Source organism: Terrapene carolina, unplaced genomic scaffold, assembly GCF_002925995.2.
Source record: "Terrapene carolina triunguis isolate 2854851 unplaced genomic scaffold, T_m_triunguis-2.0 Scaffold580, whole genome shotgun sequence".
NCBI lineage: Eukaryota > Metazoa > Chordata > Testudines > Emydidae > Terrapene > Terrapene triunguis.
In genome coordinates, this window is record NW_020664931.1 from 2,060,770 (window position 1) to 2,084,984 (window position 24,215).

The 24,215-nt window shown below is 43.9% G+C and overlaps 1 protein-coding gene across 4 annotated transcripts in view; it reads left to right on the forward strand.

The window, feature by feature from the left end:
* The window catches only part of TENT4A (terminal nucleotidyltransferase 4A), a 97,151-nt gene that overhangs the window by 60,876 nt on the left and 12,060 nt on the right, over window positions 1-24,215 (forward strand). For 2 of the 4 annotated variants that reach the window (XM_024200695.3, XM_024200696.3), the window contains exons 9-11: window positions 2,258-2,358; window positions 2,941-3,101; window positions 17,113-17,271. In XM_024200695.3, the coding sequence (XP_024056463.1) occupies window positions 2,258-2,358; window positions 2,941-3,101; window positions 17,113-17,271 (421 nt within the window). Of the gene's footprint in view, window positions 1-2,257; window positions 2,359-2,940; window positions 3,102-17,112; window positions 17,272-23,973; window positions 24,162-24,215 lie in introns of all 4 variants that reach the window. The other 2 variants (XM_024200698.2, XM_024200697.3) reach the window with 2 other exon arrangements.

Sequence of the window (24,215 nt, forward strand, 5' to 3'; positions counted from 1 at the left end):
TTTTTTTTTTTTTTTTTTTGCTTGGGGCGGCCAAAAAGCCAGAGCCGGCCCTGACTCCAGCCATTTGGTTAGCTCGTCAACACTTAGGAGGGAATTCATAGAACCAGCCTGCTGTACCTTCTTTCCTTCGGGTGACCCTGTCTGAGTCCCTGTGCTAACCTGTTCACTGTGAGGTCCAACTTGGGTTCCCACCATAACCGGTGACCTTGACAATCTGTGGGGGGGTCCCATCTGTATCCTGTTGTTCCTGGGAATCTGTCTGGGTCCCTATATTATCCTGTACTTGAGTTCCATCTGAACCCCTTTTGCCATCCTTCCTCTGGTTCCCAGCTCCTCTGCCTCCTTACCTAGTTGGTCCCAAACCCTCCTGGTCCTAGGGTGCCATCTTGGTCTCTCCTGCATGAGGGCCGAGAAACCCACCCAGTCTCTCTTTTGACTGTCTCATTCTTGCCTCAGCCTGGGATAGCCGTCTTTTCCCTTGTTGCCCCTCCTTTCTCTGAGAGGGCAATATCTCTTTAAATGCCCTGCCATCCTGCAGGCAAAACACACAGCCTTTTCCCTTGCTTTGGCCATGGCTGCGTATTTCTTGGGGCCTTTGCAATAGCCCTACTGTCCTGCTGCCCAGAGTCACCCTTGCCTGGTTCCCTTGTCAGTTCTGGAGCACCTACCCCTAACTCATAGGGATTTGCACCAGCATCCTCTATTCATCTGGTTTATCCTTGAGGCCCTTGCCTTTCCCCTTGCATTAAGCCCAGCCCTTTAAAGGGCAAAATCTTTTTATGTGGCCCAGCTCTCCACAATAAAAGCAATTAAACCTTGCTGTTCCTGCCAGGGCAAGCCCTTCTTAAATGCCCACACCCATAACATCTCCGTGGCTGGGCTTCAGGCCTCTCGCCTGCTAAACCCACTAAGTTGCCAGATGTGATGTGACTGAAGTGTCTCTTTCTGCTCCTGCTTCTTGGAGTGGATCTCCCACCACTGCTGTTGTGTCGCAAACTTGACTACCTGTTGCCTCTGCAGGTTCTTTATCAGATGTATCAGCAGGGTCTGGGTGCGCTGCTGTTGCACCGCAGCTATCTGCTGCTGTTGGCCTGCCACCAACAGGTGGATCATCTCCTCCATAATCATGCCCCTTGTTAATCAGGGGTTGGTCTGAAGAATCCCACTGCTAGTACCAAATGTAACAGGGTCGGCACTCACCTCTCATGAGCGCCTGCTCTTGTTGAGTGTGTCTGCATTCTTTCAGTTCTGGTGACCCCTTTTAGTGGTTTTCAGGTGTTTTTTTTTTTTTTTTTCAGCGACTCAGCCCTCCAGCTGAGTCATGCACACTGTCTGCATGTGAACCAGAACAGACCTCTTCCGGGGTATACAGTCTACCAGGGCCTATCTCAGTACTCTTCTGGTGGTGTGTCTCTAGCCCTCCTTGGGCTCAGTCTTTAAGTAGTCCCGGTCCTGATATATCCCCTTGGTCATCAAAGAAACTTGTAGGTGTTACCTCTGCAGTCTAAATCTCAGAGATTTAGGATTGCTTCTAATAAATTTAAATAGTATAGTTGCCAGAAATATAATTTTTCTTCTTGGAGTTCAGTGGCCAGGCAATCCCACACCATTTGCCCCAGTTTTTCTCTATTCCTGGTGTCTCCCAGCAGCTGTATGCTGAACGTTAATACTATGCATTATTTGTAGGGATTTAATATCCTTTAATTCCCCCATTTTTTAAATCTATGGCAAAAGATTGAAGGTCTTTCAGTGTCAAAACCAGTCTGAGACCAAGACGTGTATTAACTGAGGTTTCTACTCCATGAATTACTTGTAGTCTAATTGAGACTCCATGAAGGATATAAGGAAGCCATGATTATGTAGTTTCCCTAGGGAATACTTGTAACCTCTGAGGTGCTCTTATCAGGTACAAGTATTTTAATTATTAAAGGTGTTACTACAGAAAAGTTTGGTTGAAACTTGTGTTTCTGACAGAGTCCATTTCAACTATAGTGTCACTAACACCAGTAAAAGTAGGAAGTGCAACAGATGTCATTTAATAGCAAGTCTGCATTGCCAGTGGCTTAAACTGAATAGTAAGCAAACGAAGTCATGAAAGCTAAGATAATACCTTGGTTACTTCATCACCTCTTTAAATCTTAAATCAATCTAGTTCATTTGAATAGTTGTTCATGTAGAATACAGTTTTTGAATATCTAACCTCTTTGTTTCCCCACTCAGTTTTTATATTGGTCTACAAATATAACTTTGTTTCTAGCACATTAGGTAGAATCATCAAAGTGACACAGGAAGTGATTGACTACAGAGCATGGATTAAAAAGACATGGGGAGGCAAAAGTAGTCTGTCACCTGATATTGGTAAGTACAGGAGTTGATCTCAGAAGCTTCAAATTACTAAAATACTTCCCAAGAAATACAGAAAAAGAACTTTCTTGGACTGATCCAGTTGTAAATATGTCCTCTGTACTGGGCTATTCACAAAATTCTGCAGTAAGGTCTCATGCATCTGAAATTAATTTCAAGATGGGGGGCTTGCGTATGTGGCTCTGCTGTTTGGATTATGGGGGTGTGAATAGCCGTGCACACCACAGTGTTGCACTGAAACTCCCCCGTGTGGATGTTGCAGGCATGAACTAAAAGGTTTCTAGTTCTCATTATTGTAATCTTTGTTAAAGGTAACTGTGGTAATGCGAACTAGGAACCTTTTAGTTCATTCCCTCCGTGTCTTCATATGGGAGTTACCATAGCACTTTGGTGCACACAGTTATTCAGTCCCATATAGTCCAAACTGCAGGGCAGCGTAGACGTAGCCTCAGACTCTTGCTGTTGAAAACTTTTAACGTTAGCTAGTTAATGCAACTTTGGGAAATACTTTTTTCTAAACTACAAGGTGATGAGGTTTCATGTGCTTCTAAATGATGATTATGTTTTTATCAACAGACAATAGAATGAAAGTAAGAGAGCACATAACTCCAGAACAACAGAACAGAGGCTCTGAATCACCCTTCAACCAACACTTGGCTTTGTCATTAACTAGTACCCAACAGTTGTCCTCAGGTTCATCTGCCTCTTCTGTATCATCACTCTCTGGCAGTGATATTGTAAGTGGTTTTTTTTTTTTTTTTTTTCCCCTTCTTTAATAGATTAAATTACCAGAAAGTTCCTCTATAAAGCTACAGTGGTCTATTAGTTAAAATAGCAGCACTTAGTGCACTACTTTATTTTTTTTAAAGTAAAGTTTCAGTATATCATTCTAGCCTGCCATAATAAGTTGATATTCTTTTGTGTTCTTGTGTCTTCATCAAACTTACTAAAACATAAACATAAGACAGTAACAAGCTGTCTTACCCTCTTTGTAACTGTAAGAATTAAACAGTCTATCTGAAGCTCTAGGCACTCTTTGCAGTTTTCTTTAAAACATCAGCAGATATAAAACGATCAGTAACCTGTAAAGCAAAAAAGTGTGGGGCAAGTACCCCTTCCTGATGATGCCCATCGAGCAAAATCTTCCTCATAGAGCCTCGCATGAGGAGATGAGCCTCACATCATGCCATGAAAGTGAATAAACTTACTATTTTTGGACCAAGGGGTGGGGTTTAAATTCCAAAGCCAAGGAGCCCTCATGAATAAAGCCATGCTATCAGCACTTTCTCATATTGAGATTTTGTGCCACTGCTGAATTTAACTTCAACAGTATGACGTGAAAAGAGGTGGTTTGTCATTAGGTAGCCCCTCATCCTTTTATGATTCTTTAGGTCAATAACAGTGCCTATAAACTCCACACCAAAACCCACAGGTGGACAGTATAGCTTATAAAGCACCATTGTAATATGCTCATAATGATATACTTAGCTCAAGCCTACTGCAGCATTCTGGGCCAGGTACAGATTTTGAATGGATTAAAGATGTAGTGCCTAAATAGAACACATTGCAGTAATCTAGTCTTACTAGTGTCAAAACCATGAACCATTGTAGATCTGTATCTGGAGAGATGATTCAAGCGCTTGGCCAGAAGCAAATGAAGAGCACCTGTTTTGACTGCCCCTAAAAGCTGCTAAAACAAATTTGGAATGTGGTGAGACTCCCAAGTTGCAAAAGAAATTAACACCTAGCAGACAAACCCCACTTCTCAGAGGTTCATATGACTTCACTATACCGTCTTGTCACCATTGCCAAACAGAAATTCTAGAAGGCATTCTGAAATGGTAAGAGCCACAAAAGGCAGCACCATCCTTCTGCCTTGAGGTACATCACCTTGTCATCAGCTGTATGAAAGGCAACTGAGCTACATATCAGCAGATACTTGATCTTCATCTGTTATTAGGAGACTAAAGCAGTTTCTGTATCCTATCCAGATTAACACAAATCAAGGAAAGTAAGGCATATAAGACAGCTGACTTGTCACCATCTTTCCTGTGCGATTAAGATTGAAGATTAAGCACAGAGGAACAGTTAGTCAGGTTGTCATCAAATGGTCGGCTCCTTTCAGCAGTAGTGCCAACCACAAGCATTCAGAAACAGATGCCAAAAAATCAAACTTCAAAAAGTTAATACATGGTTTTTCATTTGTTTTTAGTCTCAAGGATAAATAGAATAATAGAATCATAGAATATCCGGGTTGGAAGGGACCTCAGGAGGTCATCTAGTCCAACCCCCTGCTCAAAGCAGAACCAATCCCCAATTAATAGCTCATCCCCAATTTGTGTTCATTTCAGGTTCAAAATTCAACTTTAAATTTATACAGAACATGTATCTCCCTGCTCTGGCTGCTTGGAATATTCCTTTCATTTTGAGTTAGGGGAACTGGTATACCTATCTTTCTGTCATTCTTCTGCCTTATGAATGTGTAATCACTTCTTCCCTTTAGTCTCCTACTCCTCACCTTGCCTCTGCACAGTTTCCTCCCACATTCCCCTGTTCCCTTACCTTGCCTGAGTGCAGTCTATTACTTTAAATGTGAGACTGAAGTCAAGAGTGCCCATTTTTAAATAAGAACAAAATAAATAAGAACATGATTCACAAGTGAGCAGGTAATTCCACAGCAGCATAGGATGCACTTAAGAAGTTGGCAGCCTTCCATTATTTGATGCACTGACACTCCACTAGAAATGGGCTACGCAGTTCACCAGCCAGGAAGGATGTGGATCCAGGTGGTAACACTAAACTTCCTCAGCCCTGTGGAGCACTCCTGGCAGGAACTAAAATAGATGAAGAATTTGTTTCATCTTCTCATGGACCATCTGAACCCAATCAGTTTTTTTCTCTGCAAAATAATAGGCATTTTCCTTAAAATAGGAGGTAATGTAATCTGCTGATGAGCATGGACATCCACAATGAACCAAGCTGTTCACCCGAGATATATCTGTTTAAGATCTGACTGAAGCTGTGGTGAAAGGCAAAATATCTCTCCTTGTCTTCCACAAAACCATAGGAATTTTAAAGATCTTTTAAACAATTGATCACTGGAAATTTTCAAATCAAAATTGGATGTTTTTCTAAAAGACATGCTCTATTTCGGACAGGAATTAACTCGGGGGAAGTCCTGTAGCCTCTTATGTAGGCTGACCTGTATGATCAGTCATCTCTTCTGGCCTTATCTGCAAGTCTGTGATCCGATTCAAACAGTTCTGCCACCCTGGCTCCACCCACCTTCCCTTCAGCTTCCTTGGTTGCAGATTAACTTGTCAACCAAGATGACCTGTGAGGACTGAGCCTGAGAAGAGCGCTCCTAGGGATGGAGAACAAAAGGTTTTTTTTATACGACCACCCAAATCATTGATTGTCAAAAGAACACTCTGTCCCTGTTGGTGATTAAACCATAGCATTTTTCGAGTGCTCTGAGGGCAGACTGTCCAATAGGTTTACTGCCCTGACACAGATGTGACTTAGCTACAAAACAGAAGGTAGTGACCACTTCAGGCCATAGAAGAAATCCAAGTGCCTTACCTCAATCCCATCCCAATCACTACAGATCAAGAATGTGGCTGGCCATAGGAGTTGAGCTAATAACCACCTTGGGTACTCAATAGTAGTCATGGTTTGGAGAGAGGTTGGGAGAACCACACTTGTCCTCTGGGGATGTTAATCAACAAGCAGAATGATCGTGGGCTTTTGCAACACCATTGCAGTGAAGAGCTCACTAGTTTATATCCGAGGGGTAGCCGAATTATTCTGGATCTGTAAAAAGCGACAGAGTCCTGTGGCACCTTATAGACCAGGGGTCGGCAACCTACGGCACGCGTGCCAAACACGACACGGGAGCCGATTTTGAGTGGCACGCAGCTCCCTGATGAGGCCCCAGCCCGACTCAGCCCCCCCGCCCACTGCTCTCCCCTGCTGGGGCAGGAGGCAGAAGCTTGGTTCTGCTGCAGCCAAGCTTCCCCCCACCCCCGCTTCTTCCCCCAGCATGGTGCTTTCCTGCCCCTCCTCCTCTCCTTCCCTGCACCAATCAGCTGATGGCCCTAGTGAGGGGGAGGGGGAAGAGTGGCAGCGTGCTTCCTGCTCCGTAGAGGAGGCAGAGAGAGGTAGGGACAGAGCCTGGGGGAAGGGGGTGGAACAGGGCATATCCCTTCCAGCCCCCTGCCATGAGCCGCTCAGGGCAGGGGGCTGGGAGCACACCCACAAGCCGAGCACCCCAGCCCTCTGCCCTGACCCCCCCCACACTCAGCCTTCTGCCCTGCACCCCCTTACCCCAACACACACCCAGCCTTCTGCCCTGCACCCCCAGCCCTCTGCCCTGAACCCCCCCACACCTCAACATACACCCAGCCTTCTGCCCTGCACCCCCCCAGCCCTCAGACCCGACCCTTGAACCCCCCCACACACACCCAGCCTTCTGCCCTACACCCCCCACACACTTCAGCCCTCTGCCCTGATCCCTGAACCCCCACACACACACACCAGCCTTCTGCCCTGAACCCCCTCCCCCAGCCCTCTGCCCTGACCCTTGAAACACCGCCCCCTAGGTCTGGGGTCCCGGCCGCAGGCCCTACTCAGCCCGCTGCCGGCCTAGGTGAATAGAACCCCATGCTGGCAGCGAGCTGAGCAGGCTGGTGGCGTAAGATCAGCATTTTAATTTAATTTTAAATGACGCTTCTTAAACATTTTGAAAACCTTGTTTACTTTACATACAATAGTTTAGTTATATAATATAGACTTTTAGAAAGAGACCTTCTAAAAACGTTAAAATGCATTACCGGCACGCGAAACCTTAAATTAGAGTGAATAAATGAAGACTCGGCACACGGCTTCTGAAAGGTTGCCTACCCCTGTTATAGACTAACTATAATGGATGTATTGGAGCATAAGCTTTCGTGGGTGAATACCCACTTCTCTGTTAGTCTGTAAGGTGCCACAGGACTCTTCGTCACTTTTCACTAGTTTATAAGAAGTCTTTGTGTCTTTGAGGTAATCTGAATGCAAAAACTAGTTTCATTTCCACCCTGTATCAAGGACACGTGAGAAAGACACTGTCCAGTTCAGGGAGGGCAAGCATTTGCACTAAATGTACACTTCAATACTTTACATTAAAACAATATTAAGCTTGCATTCAGGAGGTAGAAAATAGAGGTGCATTATCTGTAACTTGAAGTCTTTAAACCATGATTTGAGAACTTCATTAACTCCACCATAGATTAGGGGTCTATTTCAGGAGTGGGTAAGGTTCTGTGGCCTGCAATTTGCAGGAGGGTGATACTAGATGAACATGATGGTCCCTTCTGACCTTAGAGTCTATGAGAAGTTAACATTGAACAGAAAAAGGAGAATGTGATACATGCAACACCTGTTGATTGAGTTCAATTGTACAGCTGTGATATTGGAGTATGGCATCTCTCTGCATTTTCTGTTGGCTTTTTCTGGGCTCTGTCTTCACAATAAAACATAATTTACTTGAATTAAAGCATAATATTTACAGAATGTTGTGTAATGCAACAAATTGTAGAAATCCTAAAATTGAGGGGCACTGTTTTCCATGCCTGCAAATCTTTCCTTTTCCTAATATTAAGGTTGTTTACATATGTTGAATGTCAACAAAAGAGCAAATGAGCTTAACAGCCCACATTCAGAACTGGCAGAAGAGTGTGCGGTGAAATTAAAGGGTATTATACATATTTTTAAAATCTTAGTAGTGGCCAACTTGGCATATTCAGTAAACTTTCAGTTTAATCTTGTTAACATTTCCCCCGCCAAACAAAGTAAAGGCACTAATCCTCAATGACTGACCAATTTCAGTCCCCTACTCTTGTTTTAGCCCTGCTACTTTTCAAAGTACTTTTTTCTTACAATGATCCTTCCCATAATTTAAAAAATTCACTTCCAGGCAGAGAAAATGGCCAGTTGCAGTCCTAAATATGAAGGCTTTGTAAAATCTGTGGGTTTTTAAAAAAAGCATTTATAATGAAAACTATATAATAATAATTAATAATAATAGCACATGTTCATAAAATCCGTACCTCATAACCTGCTGTGGATAGAAAAGCTTTCTTGGGTATCTCTCCTTCTCACTTTGCTCAAGTGATGATTAGACAGTGTTATGGCTCCTCATACCAAGTAGGAAAGAGACATGATGGTCTTCATTCATATATCTCATACAAATGATCCCTCAAAGCATATCTGAAGGCGGAATCCAGTGAAGTGGCTAGTGCACTGAACTAGGAGTGAGGCCACCAAGGTTCTATTCCTGCTTGTCAGTGAACTGTTGTGCGGTTTTGGGCAATTTACTTCACATTGCTGCCTTGTAATACTTAGCTTCCTCTATCAAACACTTTGAGATCTTGGTATGAAAAAAGCTATGTAATAACCAAGTATTAACATATAAACACAAGTGTGCTTGCTTCCTTTCCAGTTTTTTTTTTTTCTTTCTGGGTTGGAAGTATGGAGTGCAACCCTATGCCTCAATTAGCTCCCATTTGGCCTCTCTCTGACTACTTATCACTTCTGTAAATAAGGGGAAAGGGAGGGAGGGAAAAAGTCCAGTTCACAGGGTAATGTGGACAATGGGGAAAGAATGGAGAAGAGCAACAAGGAAAAATCCTTTGGTGCAGAGACTTCTTACCTAAAAAGGGCCTACAGGGAATCCATAGGAAAATTCCATTCTCCCCAATATATCTTCTTTTCTGGATCCTGACTTCTCCCTGAAGTGCATACATGAGCTGTACCCTTTTACTGAAAACAGGCAGTCCCATCTAGTCCACAGGACTCAAGGGCTTGACCATACTCCTTTCACCCTCAGGCCAGATTCTTTTCCTCTGGAAGCACAAGCAGCTTGACAGTTCAGCACTCCTGTTTTATACATTGCAATGTTAGCTCTTAAAGCTGATTTTTTTGGAGCAGCAACACATGAAATCTCCAATTCCTTTCAAGTGACCAAAATTGCCAGATTTTAGTCCTTTTGGGAAATGAAGCAAGCCAAAGATCAGTTCACCTGCAAGCAGTCCCTTTCAGGAACTGTGAAAGCGGGGAGTGTTGCTGTAACTTCTTGACCACAAAAAAACACAATATTGAGGGGATCAGGTTTGGTCTGCATAGCTTGCTTGGGCTTTTGTATTCTTCTGCACCATCTGAGACTTCACAAGATGGTAATTTATCCTCATCTTTTCGGACTCAACAAACAGAATTATCCTTGACAATTTGAGGACTTCTCAGGATTGGGTTCAAAACTACTTGTCTAGTTTACCTTTTAAAGATAAGGCCCAGCAACTCATTCCAGGCTTAAGTGGGTATTCAAATAATGTTTCAAGTACTCAAGCATCCTTTCTTTCTCTCATTCTCAACAGGAAGACCTCTGAAGCGCTTAAGAAAAACACCTGTTAACTTTGTCTCCAAATATTAGATGAGGAGTGTTGGGATTCAGGACCCCTTTACTAGGCTATTGGCTAAAACCCAAAAGCAGATTTTAGATAGAAAGTTAGTCTTCTGCTGATGACCTTCTCCTTTTGAAAGACAAGGGAATAAAAATCTCCAAAAGCTAAAAATTTCACCAAGTTCTAGTGGCTACTCTGAAAAAATGAAACCATTTAAATTTGGATCATAACACTGAGACAAGGAAGCAGGAGACACTATTTTTCTCTGTTTCAAACCATGGGGAGAAAGTGGATGATTGCCATTGAGAAGCCTGCCAGATGATGGCAATGGCTGAACAGACTAACACAAAAGGCAAATATGTCATCCAAAATTGAAGCGGAAGTTGCCATCCTCCCTTCATTTTTCTTTTGAAGAAGTTACTCAGGATAGTGAGACACTCCCACCAAAGAAGATGGCTCACTCAAGCCCATAAGTCTTGCAGGGTACCAGGGTCAAATGATTTTCTTGTCCTACCCAAGGTGGTTGTAATAGTGGTATCCCTTTCAGAGACATGGTAATTCCTGTTGAGGGCATTCCTTCCCAGAAGGCTATATGCAAAAAGCACCCTGAGAAGGGACTTTAAAGCTGCTTTGGTCTGCCAATGTACTTGATCACAACTGTAAGGTCCCAGTACAAAAAAACTAAAAGGCCTACAGTCCCAAAACCAGGACAAACTTTTTTCCTAATTACTATGTTGGGGGGATGAATCTATGGACTACCTGGCCACATCTTGCCAGGCACAAAAGTGTGCTTTTTTAAAAATCATGTTAGCCTGCATCTTAAACAACTGTTAGAGAGTAGTCAGGTTGGCACTCAGGATCAGCTGAGAAGAAATTCAATCACACAATATGATCATGTCTTACATAAGTCACCAAGGAGTCACAAGAAGTTGAAGTCTAAACATTAAAGCAATAGAGATTTTTTTCTCATGGGCTGATGATAGTTGACACAATCCATATAAGAATGGGGACATTGTTTGGCCAGACTGTTTTTGTATTTAGCTGAAAACTTGAAGCGGCCCTTGAAAGAGGAACTGTTTTAGCAGATACCTGGGGAACTAGGCTACCTCAGATTTTCTTGCATCCACAAAAGTGAGATTCTTTTCCCCCAAGGAACAGATGCTCTGGCTCACATGTCTATCTGCTGCTTGGGTTTTCTCATCTTCTGCTCAAAGATAGAAAGCTCATTGATCAGAAACCAGGTGCTCCAGCTCTTGTAGATTCTTAGCGTAGATTCTTACTGAATCACCTAATCTTGGGATTGCAACATGTCGCAACTACTTTTTATGTCCCTTTGTTAAACAGAGTCAAAAGTGCAGGCCTGTTTAGGTGTCTTGTAGGTCATGTGGTGGTAGCCTCTGGTAGGGTAGTGTGTTGGTTTGGATCTGCCTATCGTGCTAGACATTTGAGAACTCTTCCCTTCAAATTGGTCAGCTAACTCCCTGTACTTCCTTTCCATAAGGATGTGGTTCCTGATCACAGTTGTTTGAGCAAAAATTTCCAAAATCTCTGCTTCCAATCTAGATTCTTGCCCCTCATCCTAATATCTGAGTGCTTCTGACACTAATGGGTTTATCTTCACAACTATGTGAGCTTTAGTATAGTCCCATTTTACAGATGAGGAGCTGAGGCAAAGTGGCTTGCCCAAAGTCACACAAGAAGTCTGACGAAGCTGGGAATTGAATCCAGATCTCAGAATAAGGCCGGAAGGGAATCTCAGAGGAACTCTAGCATCTTAAGTTGAAGACAGTCTTTTTAGATAATAGAAGACTTGAGCCCTACAACATCTTTCATGAGCACAGGGTAGTTCTTCTTACTGCAGAATTCTTTGTTAAAGGTAGATTCTCTTGCTTCTATACTTAATTTGAACAAAAACACGAATATTCCACATGAACATCCACAATATTATGTTACTTGCTAGATATGAGAAGCAGTGAAAATATACCTTATGAGAGAGCTATATTTTATTAAAACATCTTTATTTCGTTCAACATATCTGGGCTGGAAAATATCCATATTCCATATAATATTCCATAGCTAGCCGAGTCAAGTGGTGTGTCACAAGCCTTTTCAGTGCATTCCAAATGACATAAGACCTCGTTCAACAAACTTAACTGCAGCCTTCTGAGCAGAAAGGGCCTGGACACCACAGAGGAAATCTATTAAGCTACTATCTGGTCATCCCCTAATCCCTAATAAAGTGCTACAGGCTTTACTTTAATTCCTTGCAGAAGCATCCTGAGCAGTAAGGTGCTTTAAGCAGTGGTCATGATTAAAGCCTGATAATTTGTTGGTTGGGTACTTTTTCCCTCCTGGTCCCTCTCTGCATACTAATCTTTCTTTTATTACATCCCAAATATATTGGTTTGGGGGAGAAGTCAGGATAAAAGAAAATGAGATGACAAATTTTCATTCCTGGGACCAATCTCTCCTCCAGTCTGCCTTACCCAGTTTAAGTGCTTCAGGAAATTTACAGGTCTCAGCCCATGTATTTAGTTAAGTTGTCAGTGTCTTTTAAAACAATTTCAATGCAGCTTTGGAATAACTATTTTCAGCACAGAGGGTGAAAGTGATGTGAGCAAGCACCAGAATCCCATGGATAATTCTGAATGGCCTCTGAACTGATCTCTCCTCCAATTTGAAATACGCAGGCTATGCCTTCCTGCAAATACCAAAGGGGAAATACTCAGTTTACTTATTTCCCACCCCCCAGGACTCTAAACTGACTGCTCAGAATCAGTCCTCTCTCACTCATGAAGTACTGTTCCAGAGTCTTGGGCCCCATCTTTCTGCATTGTCTCGTTTCTCTGCCTATGTAACATAGGCTATGATAGCCTGAGAGCTCTTCATCTGGTTAGACCCCTCTAGAGCCTATAGGTTTGAGTATTGGCCACCATTAGCCACCAGTAAGACCCACTGTGATGGCTCTATTTTTGGAAGCTTTGTGTTTCCATATATTCCCTTTCTCCTATATGTTGTCTGCAGTCTCTTTTGCCTCTCTCAGGAGAGTGGGGCAATCTTTTTGGATTCCTGTAAGCCAAGCAGCTGCCAAAATTTGGGAAACTCCCCTTTTGGCCATGGAATCATAGAATATCAGGGTTGGAAGGGACCTCAGGAGGTCATCTAGTACAACCCCCTGCTCAAAGCAGGACCAATCCCCAACTAAATCATCCCAGCCAGGGCTTCGTCAAGCCTGACCTTAAAAACCTCTAAGGAAGGAGATTCCACCACCTCCCTAGGTAACCCATTCCAGTGCTTCACCACCCTCCTAGTGAAAAAGTTTTTATTAATATCCAACCTAAATCTCCCCTACCGCAACTTGAGACCACTACTCCTTGTTCTGTCATCTGGTACCACTGAGAACAGTCTAGATCCATCCTCTTTGAAACCCCCTTTCAGGTAGTAGAAAGCAGCTATCAAATCCTCCCCTCATTCTTCTCTTCTGCAGACTAAACAATCCCAGTTCCGTCAGCCTCTCCTCATAAGTCATGTGCTCCAGCCCACTAATCATTTTTGTTGCCCTCTGCTGGACTCATTCCAACTTTTCCACATCCTTCTTGTAGTGTGGGGCCCAAATCTGGACACAGTATTAGAGGGGAATGATCACATCCCTCGATCTGCTGGCAATGCCCCTACTTATACAGCCCAAAATGCAATTAGCTTTCTTGGCAATAAGGGCACACTGTTGACTCATATCCAGCTTCTCATCCACTGTAACCCCTAGGTCCTTTTCTGCAGAACTGCTGCCTAGCCATTCAGTCCCTAGTCTGTAGTAGTGCATCGGATTCTTCCGTCCTAAGTGCAGGACTCTGCACTTGTCTTGTTGAACCTCATCAGATTTCTTTTGGCCCAATCCTCTAATTTGTCTAGGTCCTTCTGTATCCTATCCTTACCCTCCAGCATATCTATCCCTCCTCCCAGTTTAGTGTCATCTGCAAACTTGCTGAGGGTGCAGTCCATGCCGTCCTGCAGATCATTAATGAAGATATTGAACAAAACCAGCCCCAGGACCGACCCTTGGGGCACGCCGCTTGATACCGGCTGCCAACTAAACATGGAGCCATTGATTGCTAACCATTGAGCCCGACGATCTAGCCAGCTTTCTATCCACCTTATAGTCCATTCATCCAGCCCATACTTCTTTAACTTGCCGACAAGAATACTGTGGGAGACCGTATCAAAAGCTTTGCTAAAGTCAAGGAATAACACGTCCACTGCTTTCCCCTCATCCACAGAGCCAGTTATCTCAACATAGAAGGCAATTAAGTTAGTCAGGCAGACTTGCCCTTGATGAATCCATGCTGACTGTTCCTGATGACTTTCTTCTCCTCGAAGTGCATCAGAATTGATTCCTTGAGGACCTGCTCCATGATTTTTCCAGGGACTGAGGTGAGGCTGACTGGCCTGTAGTTCCCTTCCCTTTTTTAAAGATGGGCACTACTTTTTAGCCTTTTTCCAGTCATCCGGGACCTCCCCCGATTGCCATGAGTTTTCAAAGATAATGGCCAATGGCTCTGCAATCACATCCGCTAACTCCTTTAGCATCCTCGGATTCAGCACATCCGGCCCCATGGACTTATGCTGGTCCAGCTTTTCTGGAACTACATATCCTTTTAGTAGCCATTCCGGCATTGCTACTGGCTCTCCTCTCTCTCTCTCCCCCCCTGGTCTCTTATCCCTCAGCGGTTGTCTGACTTCAAAAGGATTTCAAAGGAGTGTTCTAGTCTTGGAACAGGCTGCTATCTCTGTCCACCACTACTCCTACTTGGTGGATTGACTGCCCTGGAATTTTGTTTCAGGTCCTCCCTTTGGAATGATCTGGCACTGACTGCAACAGCACAGAGTTCAAACTCTGCCTATCTTTTAAGGGCTGCAGGTCCAACAGTGTCCATCCTCCCACCTGCTGCTTTTGCCTCCTTACCTGAATTAGTGTGATTTATGGTAGCTTCTGGTCTTTGCTTGGACTTGTTGTCCATTGAAATTCCCCCACTCCCCAACACACAGCCTCTAACCCAACACCAAAGCTAAGCATTGGGGGGTGGGGCGGGGGAGTGTGAAATTTCAACTACCCATCCATGTAGTCTAGCTGTCTTACCTGTTAGGGTTATAATGCTACAGCACATAGGTTGCATGTTTAAAACTGCCTGGGAATTTTAGACCCTGCATTTGTTGCATGGCAGGTATCCATTACCGTGTTTGTGATCTGGTCGATAGCCACCTGTGCATTGACTTATCACTAAACTATCTCCCTGTGGAATACAAAGATCTTTCTTCAATGAGTGAATTCCTTCTGCCACTTTGCCTCAAGATGCAATCAGACCAGAAGATATAACTGTTTTCTGTGCCTTCCGAAGTCTGCAACAGTAACTTCTTCCCACTGCTCAGAGGTGCTTGGGGAGTTTCTCTCTTTTCCTCTCCTTTTTCTGTGGCAGCCCATTAGATAAGTGCTTTGTTCAATACGTTCTCATAAGGAGATGACTGTACTCTTGTTCTGGATGTTGATAGGCTTCTCATCTTTATTTCTACACGACCCAATATTGGGTTTTGAAGGCCTATTTTTATATACCAATCCACCCAGCTCACTGGCACTACCTTGTATTGCCCTGGGATACACTTGACTCAGTTCTGTAAACTTTGCTGATCCCCTTCTGACACAGAATGAAACATAATGGTTAATTCTTACATGGACAGCATTGTCATCCAGGTCCTCTACTGCAGAAATCAAAGGAGAGGATTCTTCACTATCTGGATTATGGAATTCTCATCATTTGTAGAAGATACATCTCTGACCCACTTGCATAACTTTCCAGTTGGGAATTCTTTTTAAACAGACTGCTATGGAATTTTTGCCTCCTAGCAAATCATCACACACCAGTCTTCACTTTAGTAAGCATGTCTGTCAACCAAGAGTGTCTGGCTAATCCTCTCCTCGCTCCAAGAAAATTTGTTAGCATTATACTCCTGGAGCATCTGGTTATAAGACTGATTCTTCAGTCCTGGGAACCTTTCAGTTCTTACAACATCCATGTGAGCTTACAGCTGGATAGTGACCCATGTTAAGAGGGAGTCAACTGCCCTGTTCACTTAGTCTGGTGATAAATTTCATATCGGTGTATCTGTTGCACCTATATTTGTTTTCTCTTTTGAAATGAAGATTTTTTTTTCCTGGATGTCAAGTAAGCCCTGAATTAAACCATCTTGCATTAACAATTTTAGAAAAGCTACCTGTTCATTCTTTGATATTTGTCACGACATCAGTGGATTAAAAATAGTCTTATGTCCAAATGACTAAAATCTTCTGTAAGGTGCATGACAATTTCTTGGACTCAAAGTAGAAGAATCAATCATTAATATTTGAGACAGCTACCTGATTGTCTCCTTGCATCTTCATCTGATATTAATAGCTGGAACTGTCCTTGTCTGCTTATTTTGTTGGCAGTTAAGTGCTACAAGCACCATAGTAGTAAGACCACCGCCTCTGGCTCTCCGCTTGTCTATAGTTGATGTTGGTCATGATGGGAGAAGAGGGCATATGGAAAGCAAATTACTGACAGGTAATTGTCATAGTATTCCTTTCTATCAACCTTAATCCTTCTCTCGTCCCCTGGTGCAGTGTCATTGTCTTCCAAAGGAAAGTAGTAGATAAGATTAGAGATCTTTAACCAGAAAGGAAGTGGATGATTTGGTGCTTGTATATTAGTCATGACTGGCAGATCGTCTGTCTCCTTGTTTCTTGGTAGGTGGAGCCCTAACTTTGCTGTTGCTGGGTAGGATGGGAGAAGACTATAACAATTACCAGTGAGTAACTTTTCTGTACAGATAAGTACAAATAACTTGAATTACCAGCAAACTGCTCAATTGTTGGTATAGGATCAGAACTTTAAAATTCCAGTCCCTGTGTATCTACTAATGCTACTCTCCTTGTTTTCTTCTTTCCTACCTTTGTCCCCATGACTTTTAACTTGGGAGAGTGGAGAATTTAATTTCACATATGGCTGTAGTCTGAGCTGAGTGGAAATTGATCTGAGACCATGATTGATAGTTAAACTGTTTTTCTCAATGCAGGTTTTTAGAGTTTACTCTTAAAACTGCTGCATAAAGTAAATGTAGCACCAGCGTGTATTTAATTTCACACTGAAATGGCTTTAACCCAGATTTTACAGTATTTACACTATCAGTTACTGAATCATTGCATTTACAGATGCATAGTCTGTGTATACTGTACTTTCTGTAAAGTTGCTTTTCTTTTCCCCTTTTTCTTTGCCAAAAGGATTCTGATACGCCACCTTGCACAACTCCTAATGTTTACCAGTTCAATCTGCAAGCACCGACTCATCTTATGGCCAGTTTACCACCAGCATTGCCTATGCCAAGTGGTAAACCTCAGTCTGCACCTACGAGAACCTTGATAATGGCCGCCAGTAATCAGGTATGAGCCAACTAATTGGAGTAACTTTTTTAATGAGGTAGTATTCAAACCACAAGTATAGGCCATTTGCACTGTGCTGTACTAGTCTGATTTTAAAGAACTCTGAACACCTGTAGGAGCATTTCATAAAAAGACTCTTTGGGCTTGCTGAAGCTGTTAACAAAAAAGTGCATTTCTAACAGCAAAATGAAAAGAAATTAATCATTTTAAGATGCATTCCAGTACATGTGGCCCATCTTACAACATGCTCTTTGACTCTCATAAGAATAAGACAAAAATGGAAAATGTCAAACTTTTTATTGCTTTATGCAAGATCTGGGATTACCTATGAGCTCTCAAATTTTCAAGGTTTATTAACTTTCTGTTTTTTAAAAAATGCAATTTTTCCTCCATACCACCTTTGTAAACTAGTATTTGGCTTATCTTAAGAACTATGAGTTTTGGTGGCTTGTTCTATCCAGGACTTGTGTGGTGTTCCTGAGAATTTTGGGTCACTACAAGTCTATCTAAACTTCATGTTTTCTGTACTAAGTTTTGGAAGATGACTGCAAAGTTGTATGCTTGTCAACTGTTCTTCCTTCAGGGGGTTATTTGTAAAACACATTCTGGGTAGAACCCCTATCTGTTTCTTGTTTGTATTAAATCTATGCCAAAAATGTAGGTGTTGGAATGTAGGAAGACGATCACAATATGTGAAAACATACTATTTCTCCCCTATAGCCCAGTGCCCTCTAGTAAGGAGTAGGAGCTAATAAGAAGCTGAAATGAAGACTGCCCTTCTAATGCTTGCAGTTATGGACTGGTTGACATTTTACAGTTATGGGTTGTGTTGAAAGCTGGTTGAGTGGTTGAGAGGAATCTGAAACTGCTGCAGAGTGGTGAACTGCAGGGGTAGTATATTTGTCTGTGTAGTTACCTTTTCAAGGAAGAAGGGTGGTCCCCCCCCCCCCCCCTTGGTTTTTGTTAGACTCTGAAACCTGGTCTCAGTTACAGGCCACATTAGATATAGTGTTTCTTGACTCTCTAGAAGGGATGAGAGGTCTGCTGTGTGTGGGATTTTTATGGTCGGAGGATAACTTTATCAGGGTTGAGGACATTAATTGGGTTCATGTTGACAGTTCGGGTTTGTATTTCATGGCCCTGGTGTGTAATATATCTTGGTCTGGTATGACTTGGGTGGGAAGATGGCCTATGTGTTATGCTTTCAAGTCTACTTGTGCACCCAGTTATGCCACAGCTGTGATGTTTATGGCCCTTCAGTGGCCATGACATGGTGACAGAGCTGACATCACTGTGATAGCTTGGAGATTTGGAAGAGCATAACGAGTCTGTAGTAACTACACTGAAACCATTTCCTTCAAATGGCGGGTGACCTAATGAGTACACCTGCTTGGTAGTGATGTGTGTAGGAGGTACTCTGTAGATTAGACAGCTGTAGATATCTCTGTGAAATTGATCATTGCCCTCATAGCTCAAATGTGAAAGTTGTGCATAGTTGCACATTTCCCAAAGTAAATGCAGTGATCCAGTTTTTCAAACACATTCCAGATTGAACAACTGCCAAATTACCATCTTTTCTTGAGCCTGTTTTTGTCAGTTTCTTGAAAGATTCTGCTGGCAGTCCCTAGACTTTGCCTTGATTCTGGAATGCCCAAGAGTTATTCTCAATTAAATGACTTTTGCTTTTTGGTCTCACATGGCAGTAATTAGATCACATTCTTTGAGTGATGTCCCTGTAGACGCTCCACTTCAGGTATGCATTCACCTCTCTAGCCCTTGATCAGAGATTTTCCATTAGCAGTGTCAGTTCAGCTCGTGCATGTGCTCTTTATAACCTTGTGTCGCACACCGAGTGTAGAGAGCGCTGTGTGGGCGAATAGCTCTGTTCTCTACCACCTTGGCCTGAGGTGGAGCTCTATCATGTCTGCCTTGTGCGTGCCTTAGCATGTTTTGCAGTTGTTCTGTAATTAGTTCAGTGTTTCTAGTTCAGTGTTTGTATAGAATTAGTTAGATAGTAGTGAGAGGTTTTGGATTTTTCCTTTCTTTTTTCTCCTCTTTTTCCTAGGGAGCTTAGTTGGCCTGGCTGGGCATGCCTGGCTTGCCAATTTTCAAATGCTGCCTCTCTTTTCAGGAGGCTAACCTGGTCAGCAATGGACACTCTGTGTATCCATTGCTTGGGAGGGCCCATATCTCCCAAAAGTGTATCTTTTTTTGCCTGGCTGTCAAATCTAGGGCATGGACGAATCAGGAGACCAAATTGAAGCTTCTGATGATAGTGTTCACTTTGACCAGCTAGGTTAGGAGACCTGCCAGTACATCTGGCAGTTGGCTGATTTAGTGCCCTTTCAACCTCAGCAAAGGTCTCCCCTAAGATGGGGAGGACTTCAGAAGGCTCCAGAGAAGAGGAGCTCTATCTCCTACCACAAGGAACCACCTCCAAAAAGATCCTGATCTCCCTCCAAGTCTATGATGTTGGAGGCCTCGATCTGGCAACTTGGTACCATGGAGGTGAAGGACTCTTCTTCCGGTACCAGCCAAGATCCCAGAGTATTTCAGAGAAGCAAGCTCCAGCAGACCCCCAGTAATGTCTGTGAAGGACAGGAAAGCCTAGGATATACACTCCTCTAGAAAGGCAACATCTAAATCAGACTTATCAATGCCTTTGCTTACACTTGTCTCTGTCAGCACCAGCAAAATCGAAGTGCCAAATACCTTCGTACCTGGCACGTACACGCTCCAGATCATTGATACCATTCACTTCAACTACTGAGTTAGTATCAACCTGTTCAGTACTGCAGGAATTCCGCAACTCCAGAGACACTTCAGTGTTAGATGAGTAAGGCCCTGTAACAGGGTGCTGGCTAGGAGAAACAAGCCAGGCCCCTGTTAGCCCTGTTCCAGAGGAATAAGGGTATTAGTTGGGCTGGCAGAAGGGCCACACCCTAATTACCAGAGTGGATCCACCTGTAGGCCTGGGTAGCCAGCCAGCCCTATAAAGCTGGCTAAGAGACAGGAAGCAGGGGGAGACAGGAAAGGGAGGAGTGTGGGCTCTAGATCCCTGCTGGCTGGGAAGCTAGTAGTCTCCCAGAGTGTTGGTCTCTGTAAATACCTGTAAATAATAGGTGGTGGGAACGGACACTAACAGTAAAAGGACATGGGTGCTGCACTTCAGCTGCTCTCTGACTGCGTTTGTGGAGGGGCCGGGAGCAGGCGCTGCTACAGGCCCTATAAAATTCACAGTCCATTTTGGTCGGTTTCACAGTCATAAGATTTAAAAAATCATAAATGTCATGATTTCAGCTATTTAAATCTGAAATTTCACAGTGTTGTGTGTGTGGGGGGGGGGGTCGCAAGATTATTGATGGGTGGGGGTTTGCAGTACTGCTACCCTTACTTCTGCGCTGCTGCTGGCGGCGGCGCTGCCTTCAGAGCTGGGCAGCTGGAGAGCAGCGGTTGCTGGCCAGGATCCCAGCTCTGAAGGCAGCGCCACCGCCAGCAACAGCACAGAAGTAAGGATGGCATGGTATGGGATTGCTACCCTTACTTCTGTCCTGCTGCTGGTAGGGCATCTCTTTCAGAGCTGGGCGGCCAGCCAATAGCCGCCGCTCTCCAGCCACCCAGCTCTTAAGGTAGCGCAGAAGTAAGGGCGGCAATATTGCAACCCCCTAAAATAACCTTGCAACCTGCCCCCGCAGCTCCCTTTTGGGTCAGGACCCCCAATTTGAGAAACGCTGGTCTCCCCTGTGAAATCTGTATAGTATAGGGCAGAGATCGGCAACCTTTGGCACGCGGCTCGCCAGGTTAAGAACCCTGGTGGGCCGGGCCGGTTTGTTTACCTGCCGCATCTGCAGGTTCGGCTGATCGCGGCTCCCACTGGCCGCGGTTTGCTGCTCCAGGCCAGTGGGGGCGGCGGGAAGCGGCGGCCAGCACATCCCAGTGGGAGCTGCGATCGGCCGAACCTGCGGACGCAGCAGGTAAACAAACCAGTCTGGCCCGCCAGGGTGCTTATCCTGGCAAGCCGCGTGCCAAAGGTTGCCAATCCCTGGTATAGGGTAAAATCACACAAAAGACCAGATTTAATGGGGGGCGGGCGACCAGATTTTACTGTCTGTGAGACGTGTTATTTTTATTGACATGAATTTGGTAGGACTCTATAGATAAGTCATAATCCCCACTGCTTATGGGTACTGAATGATTCTTGGTGCCGAGACCCCTGTTTCCAGATTACCATTGCGTCCCTGTAGCACAGGATTCTCTGCCATTTTCTCTTCCCCTCCTCCATTGAATGTCTTCTGCATTCTCCTCAGTGTCCTCCAATAAATAATCTCGTTATCAGTGTGGGGTTCCTCACATATCATTACAGGAATACTTGTACAAGGATCCTCATACACGTTAGGGATGGTAGGATCCTTTGTTCTCATCTCTGGACTAGGCAATCGTGCGTCCACTATAATTAATGGCCGATGATTTTTGGCAATTCCAGGTCCTGACACTCTCCAAATATCTCTTGAGGAGGTTAAAGACTCCCAACACAGGCTCTTGGACATTCTGCAGTTGGCAACACCTACCCGCTTTGCACTACCCATTAATGAAGTGCTCCTGGATCCACCAAAGATTGTGTGGCAAACTCCCACCAACAACTTATAAATGGGTGGATGAGAAATATTATGTTCACCCCTGGGACTCAGAATTTTTGTTTTTGCACCCCTAGCTTAATTCCCTGTTGGTGGATGTTGTAAACAAGTGGAGTAAACAGCATTATTCCAGGTATACCCCTTATGATAAGGACCAGAAGAGGTTATGCCTTTTTTGCCACAAGGTGCACTCTTCTGTGACCGTCCAATTTCGGATAGCAACCTATCAGGTGATCATGGCAGAGTAGGACTTCATGAATTACAACAAGTTTACAACCTTTATTGAATATCTTCCACAGGAGCACAGAATGCACTTCCAGGCCCTCATTTAAAGAGGGTCAGTTTATTAGCCAGAACCTCACTCCAAACATTCTTATATGCTGCAGACGCTGCCACTAGATCCAGCTACACAGCAGTTGTCATGCACAGGGCATTGTGGCTCTAGCTGTCAGGGTTCCTGAGAGATGTTCGGAATACTGTTGAGGACTTCATGTTTCATGGTCAAAAGCTCTTCTTGTGGGCTACAGTTAAGTCCCTGCACATGCCAAAGGACTATAGGGCAACGTTGAGGTCTCCGAGTATATACTTCTATGAACAAGAGGAGATTTAGCAGGTTTCAAGCTGCCCAGAAATCATATCTGACTCAGTTCTCTGGATTTCACAGAACTACTGAAAATGCCAGAAATAGACAAAAATTCCAGAGGAAAAGAGCTTCTCATCTTCCTTCAGCGAGTACCTAGTTATTGAAACAAAAATGTTGATGGGTTGGTCAAGGCCTCAACTCCTCCCTCAACTCTAGTTTGCAAGCTGCAGCCTTTCAACCACCTTTCCTATTTCCAGCAGGCCTGGCAGCATGTTACAACAGAGAAGTGGGTCATGGAGGGTGTAGCATTGGGCTACACCATCCACTTTTCTTCCCTGCCTCCCCTTTCTCTGTTGCTCTTCAGGGACCCCTCTCACAAGACTATACTAAATCAACATACTCTCTGCTTTGTTTAGGAATGATAGAACTGGTCCCATCCCCTCACAGTGGGAAAGTGTTTTACTCAAAGTATTTTCTCGTGCCAAAGAGGGATGGAGAGTGGAGATGGATCTTAGATCTAAGACAACTGAACAAATTTGTAAAGTCTCAAATGTTCAGAATGGTGATTCTGGCAGCTATAATCCCTTCTCTAGAGGCAGGAGATTGGCTTTCAATCCTTGACCTGCAGGATTCCTATTTCCACATAGCGATACATCCTGCTCACTGGAAATACATACATTTCACCATGGGCCAGGATCATTTTCTATACTGAGTACTTCCCTTCGGCCCCAAGGGTGTTCTCAAAGGTTCTAGCTGTAGTATTTGCTTACCTTCGGTGAGAAGCAATTTTAGTCTTCCTGTATCTCAAGGGCCGATCTTACAAAGCAGTACTTAATTCCACCAATATAGCCCTTTCTCTCTTCCAGGAATTGGGTCTCCAGATAAACGTAAAAAAAAGTCCACGTTAGCTCCTGTACAGAGAATACCATTAATAGGGGCATAAATTGATTCACTGGCAGCCAGGACCTTCATGCCTTTCCACAGACAGATTCATAACTTCAGCGAACCTGGTGGGGGACAATTAAAGGGAACCCCTCATACTTCAGTAAGGAAGTGATTGCAGCTCCTGGTTCATATGGCAGCTTACATCTTCATGATCAAGCATGCAACACTATACCTCCACTGGTTCAGAAGGATCTATTTCTCAACCAGAGACAGTTTGGACAAACCGGTCTCAGTTCCCTTTCTGATGAAGAGCTCCTTAGATTGGTGTAAAAATCAACTCTGCATGCAGGTGTCGATTTCATCCACCTAGCTCCAAAAGTATCTGTAGGAATGGACGTATCACTGTTAGGGTGGGGAGCACACCTCAGTTCCCTCACAACTCAGGGCAGATGGTCACCTCAGGAAGTCTGTTTCCATGTCAACCTGTTGCAACTCAGGGAAGTCAGGAACACATGCCTTCAGTTCCTATCGCTTAGCAAGGTCAAATCAATCAAGATCATGATGGACAATGTGACATGCATGTTTTGTATCCTCAAACAGGGAGAATACCCTTTCCTGTGTGGTGAAGCTATGAAGTTGTGGAACTGGTGTATAGCCCATCAGATTCAGATCTCAGCTGTTTACCTTCCTGGCGTCCAGAATGTCTCATCTGATATGCTCAGCAGGTGCCTCTCCCAGGACAACAAATGGGATTTGGACTGTCAAATTTTTCGTGGGATGTTCCAAAGGTGAGGACTTCCGGAGGTGGACCTATTTGCCATATTCAGCAACAAGAAGTATCC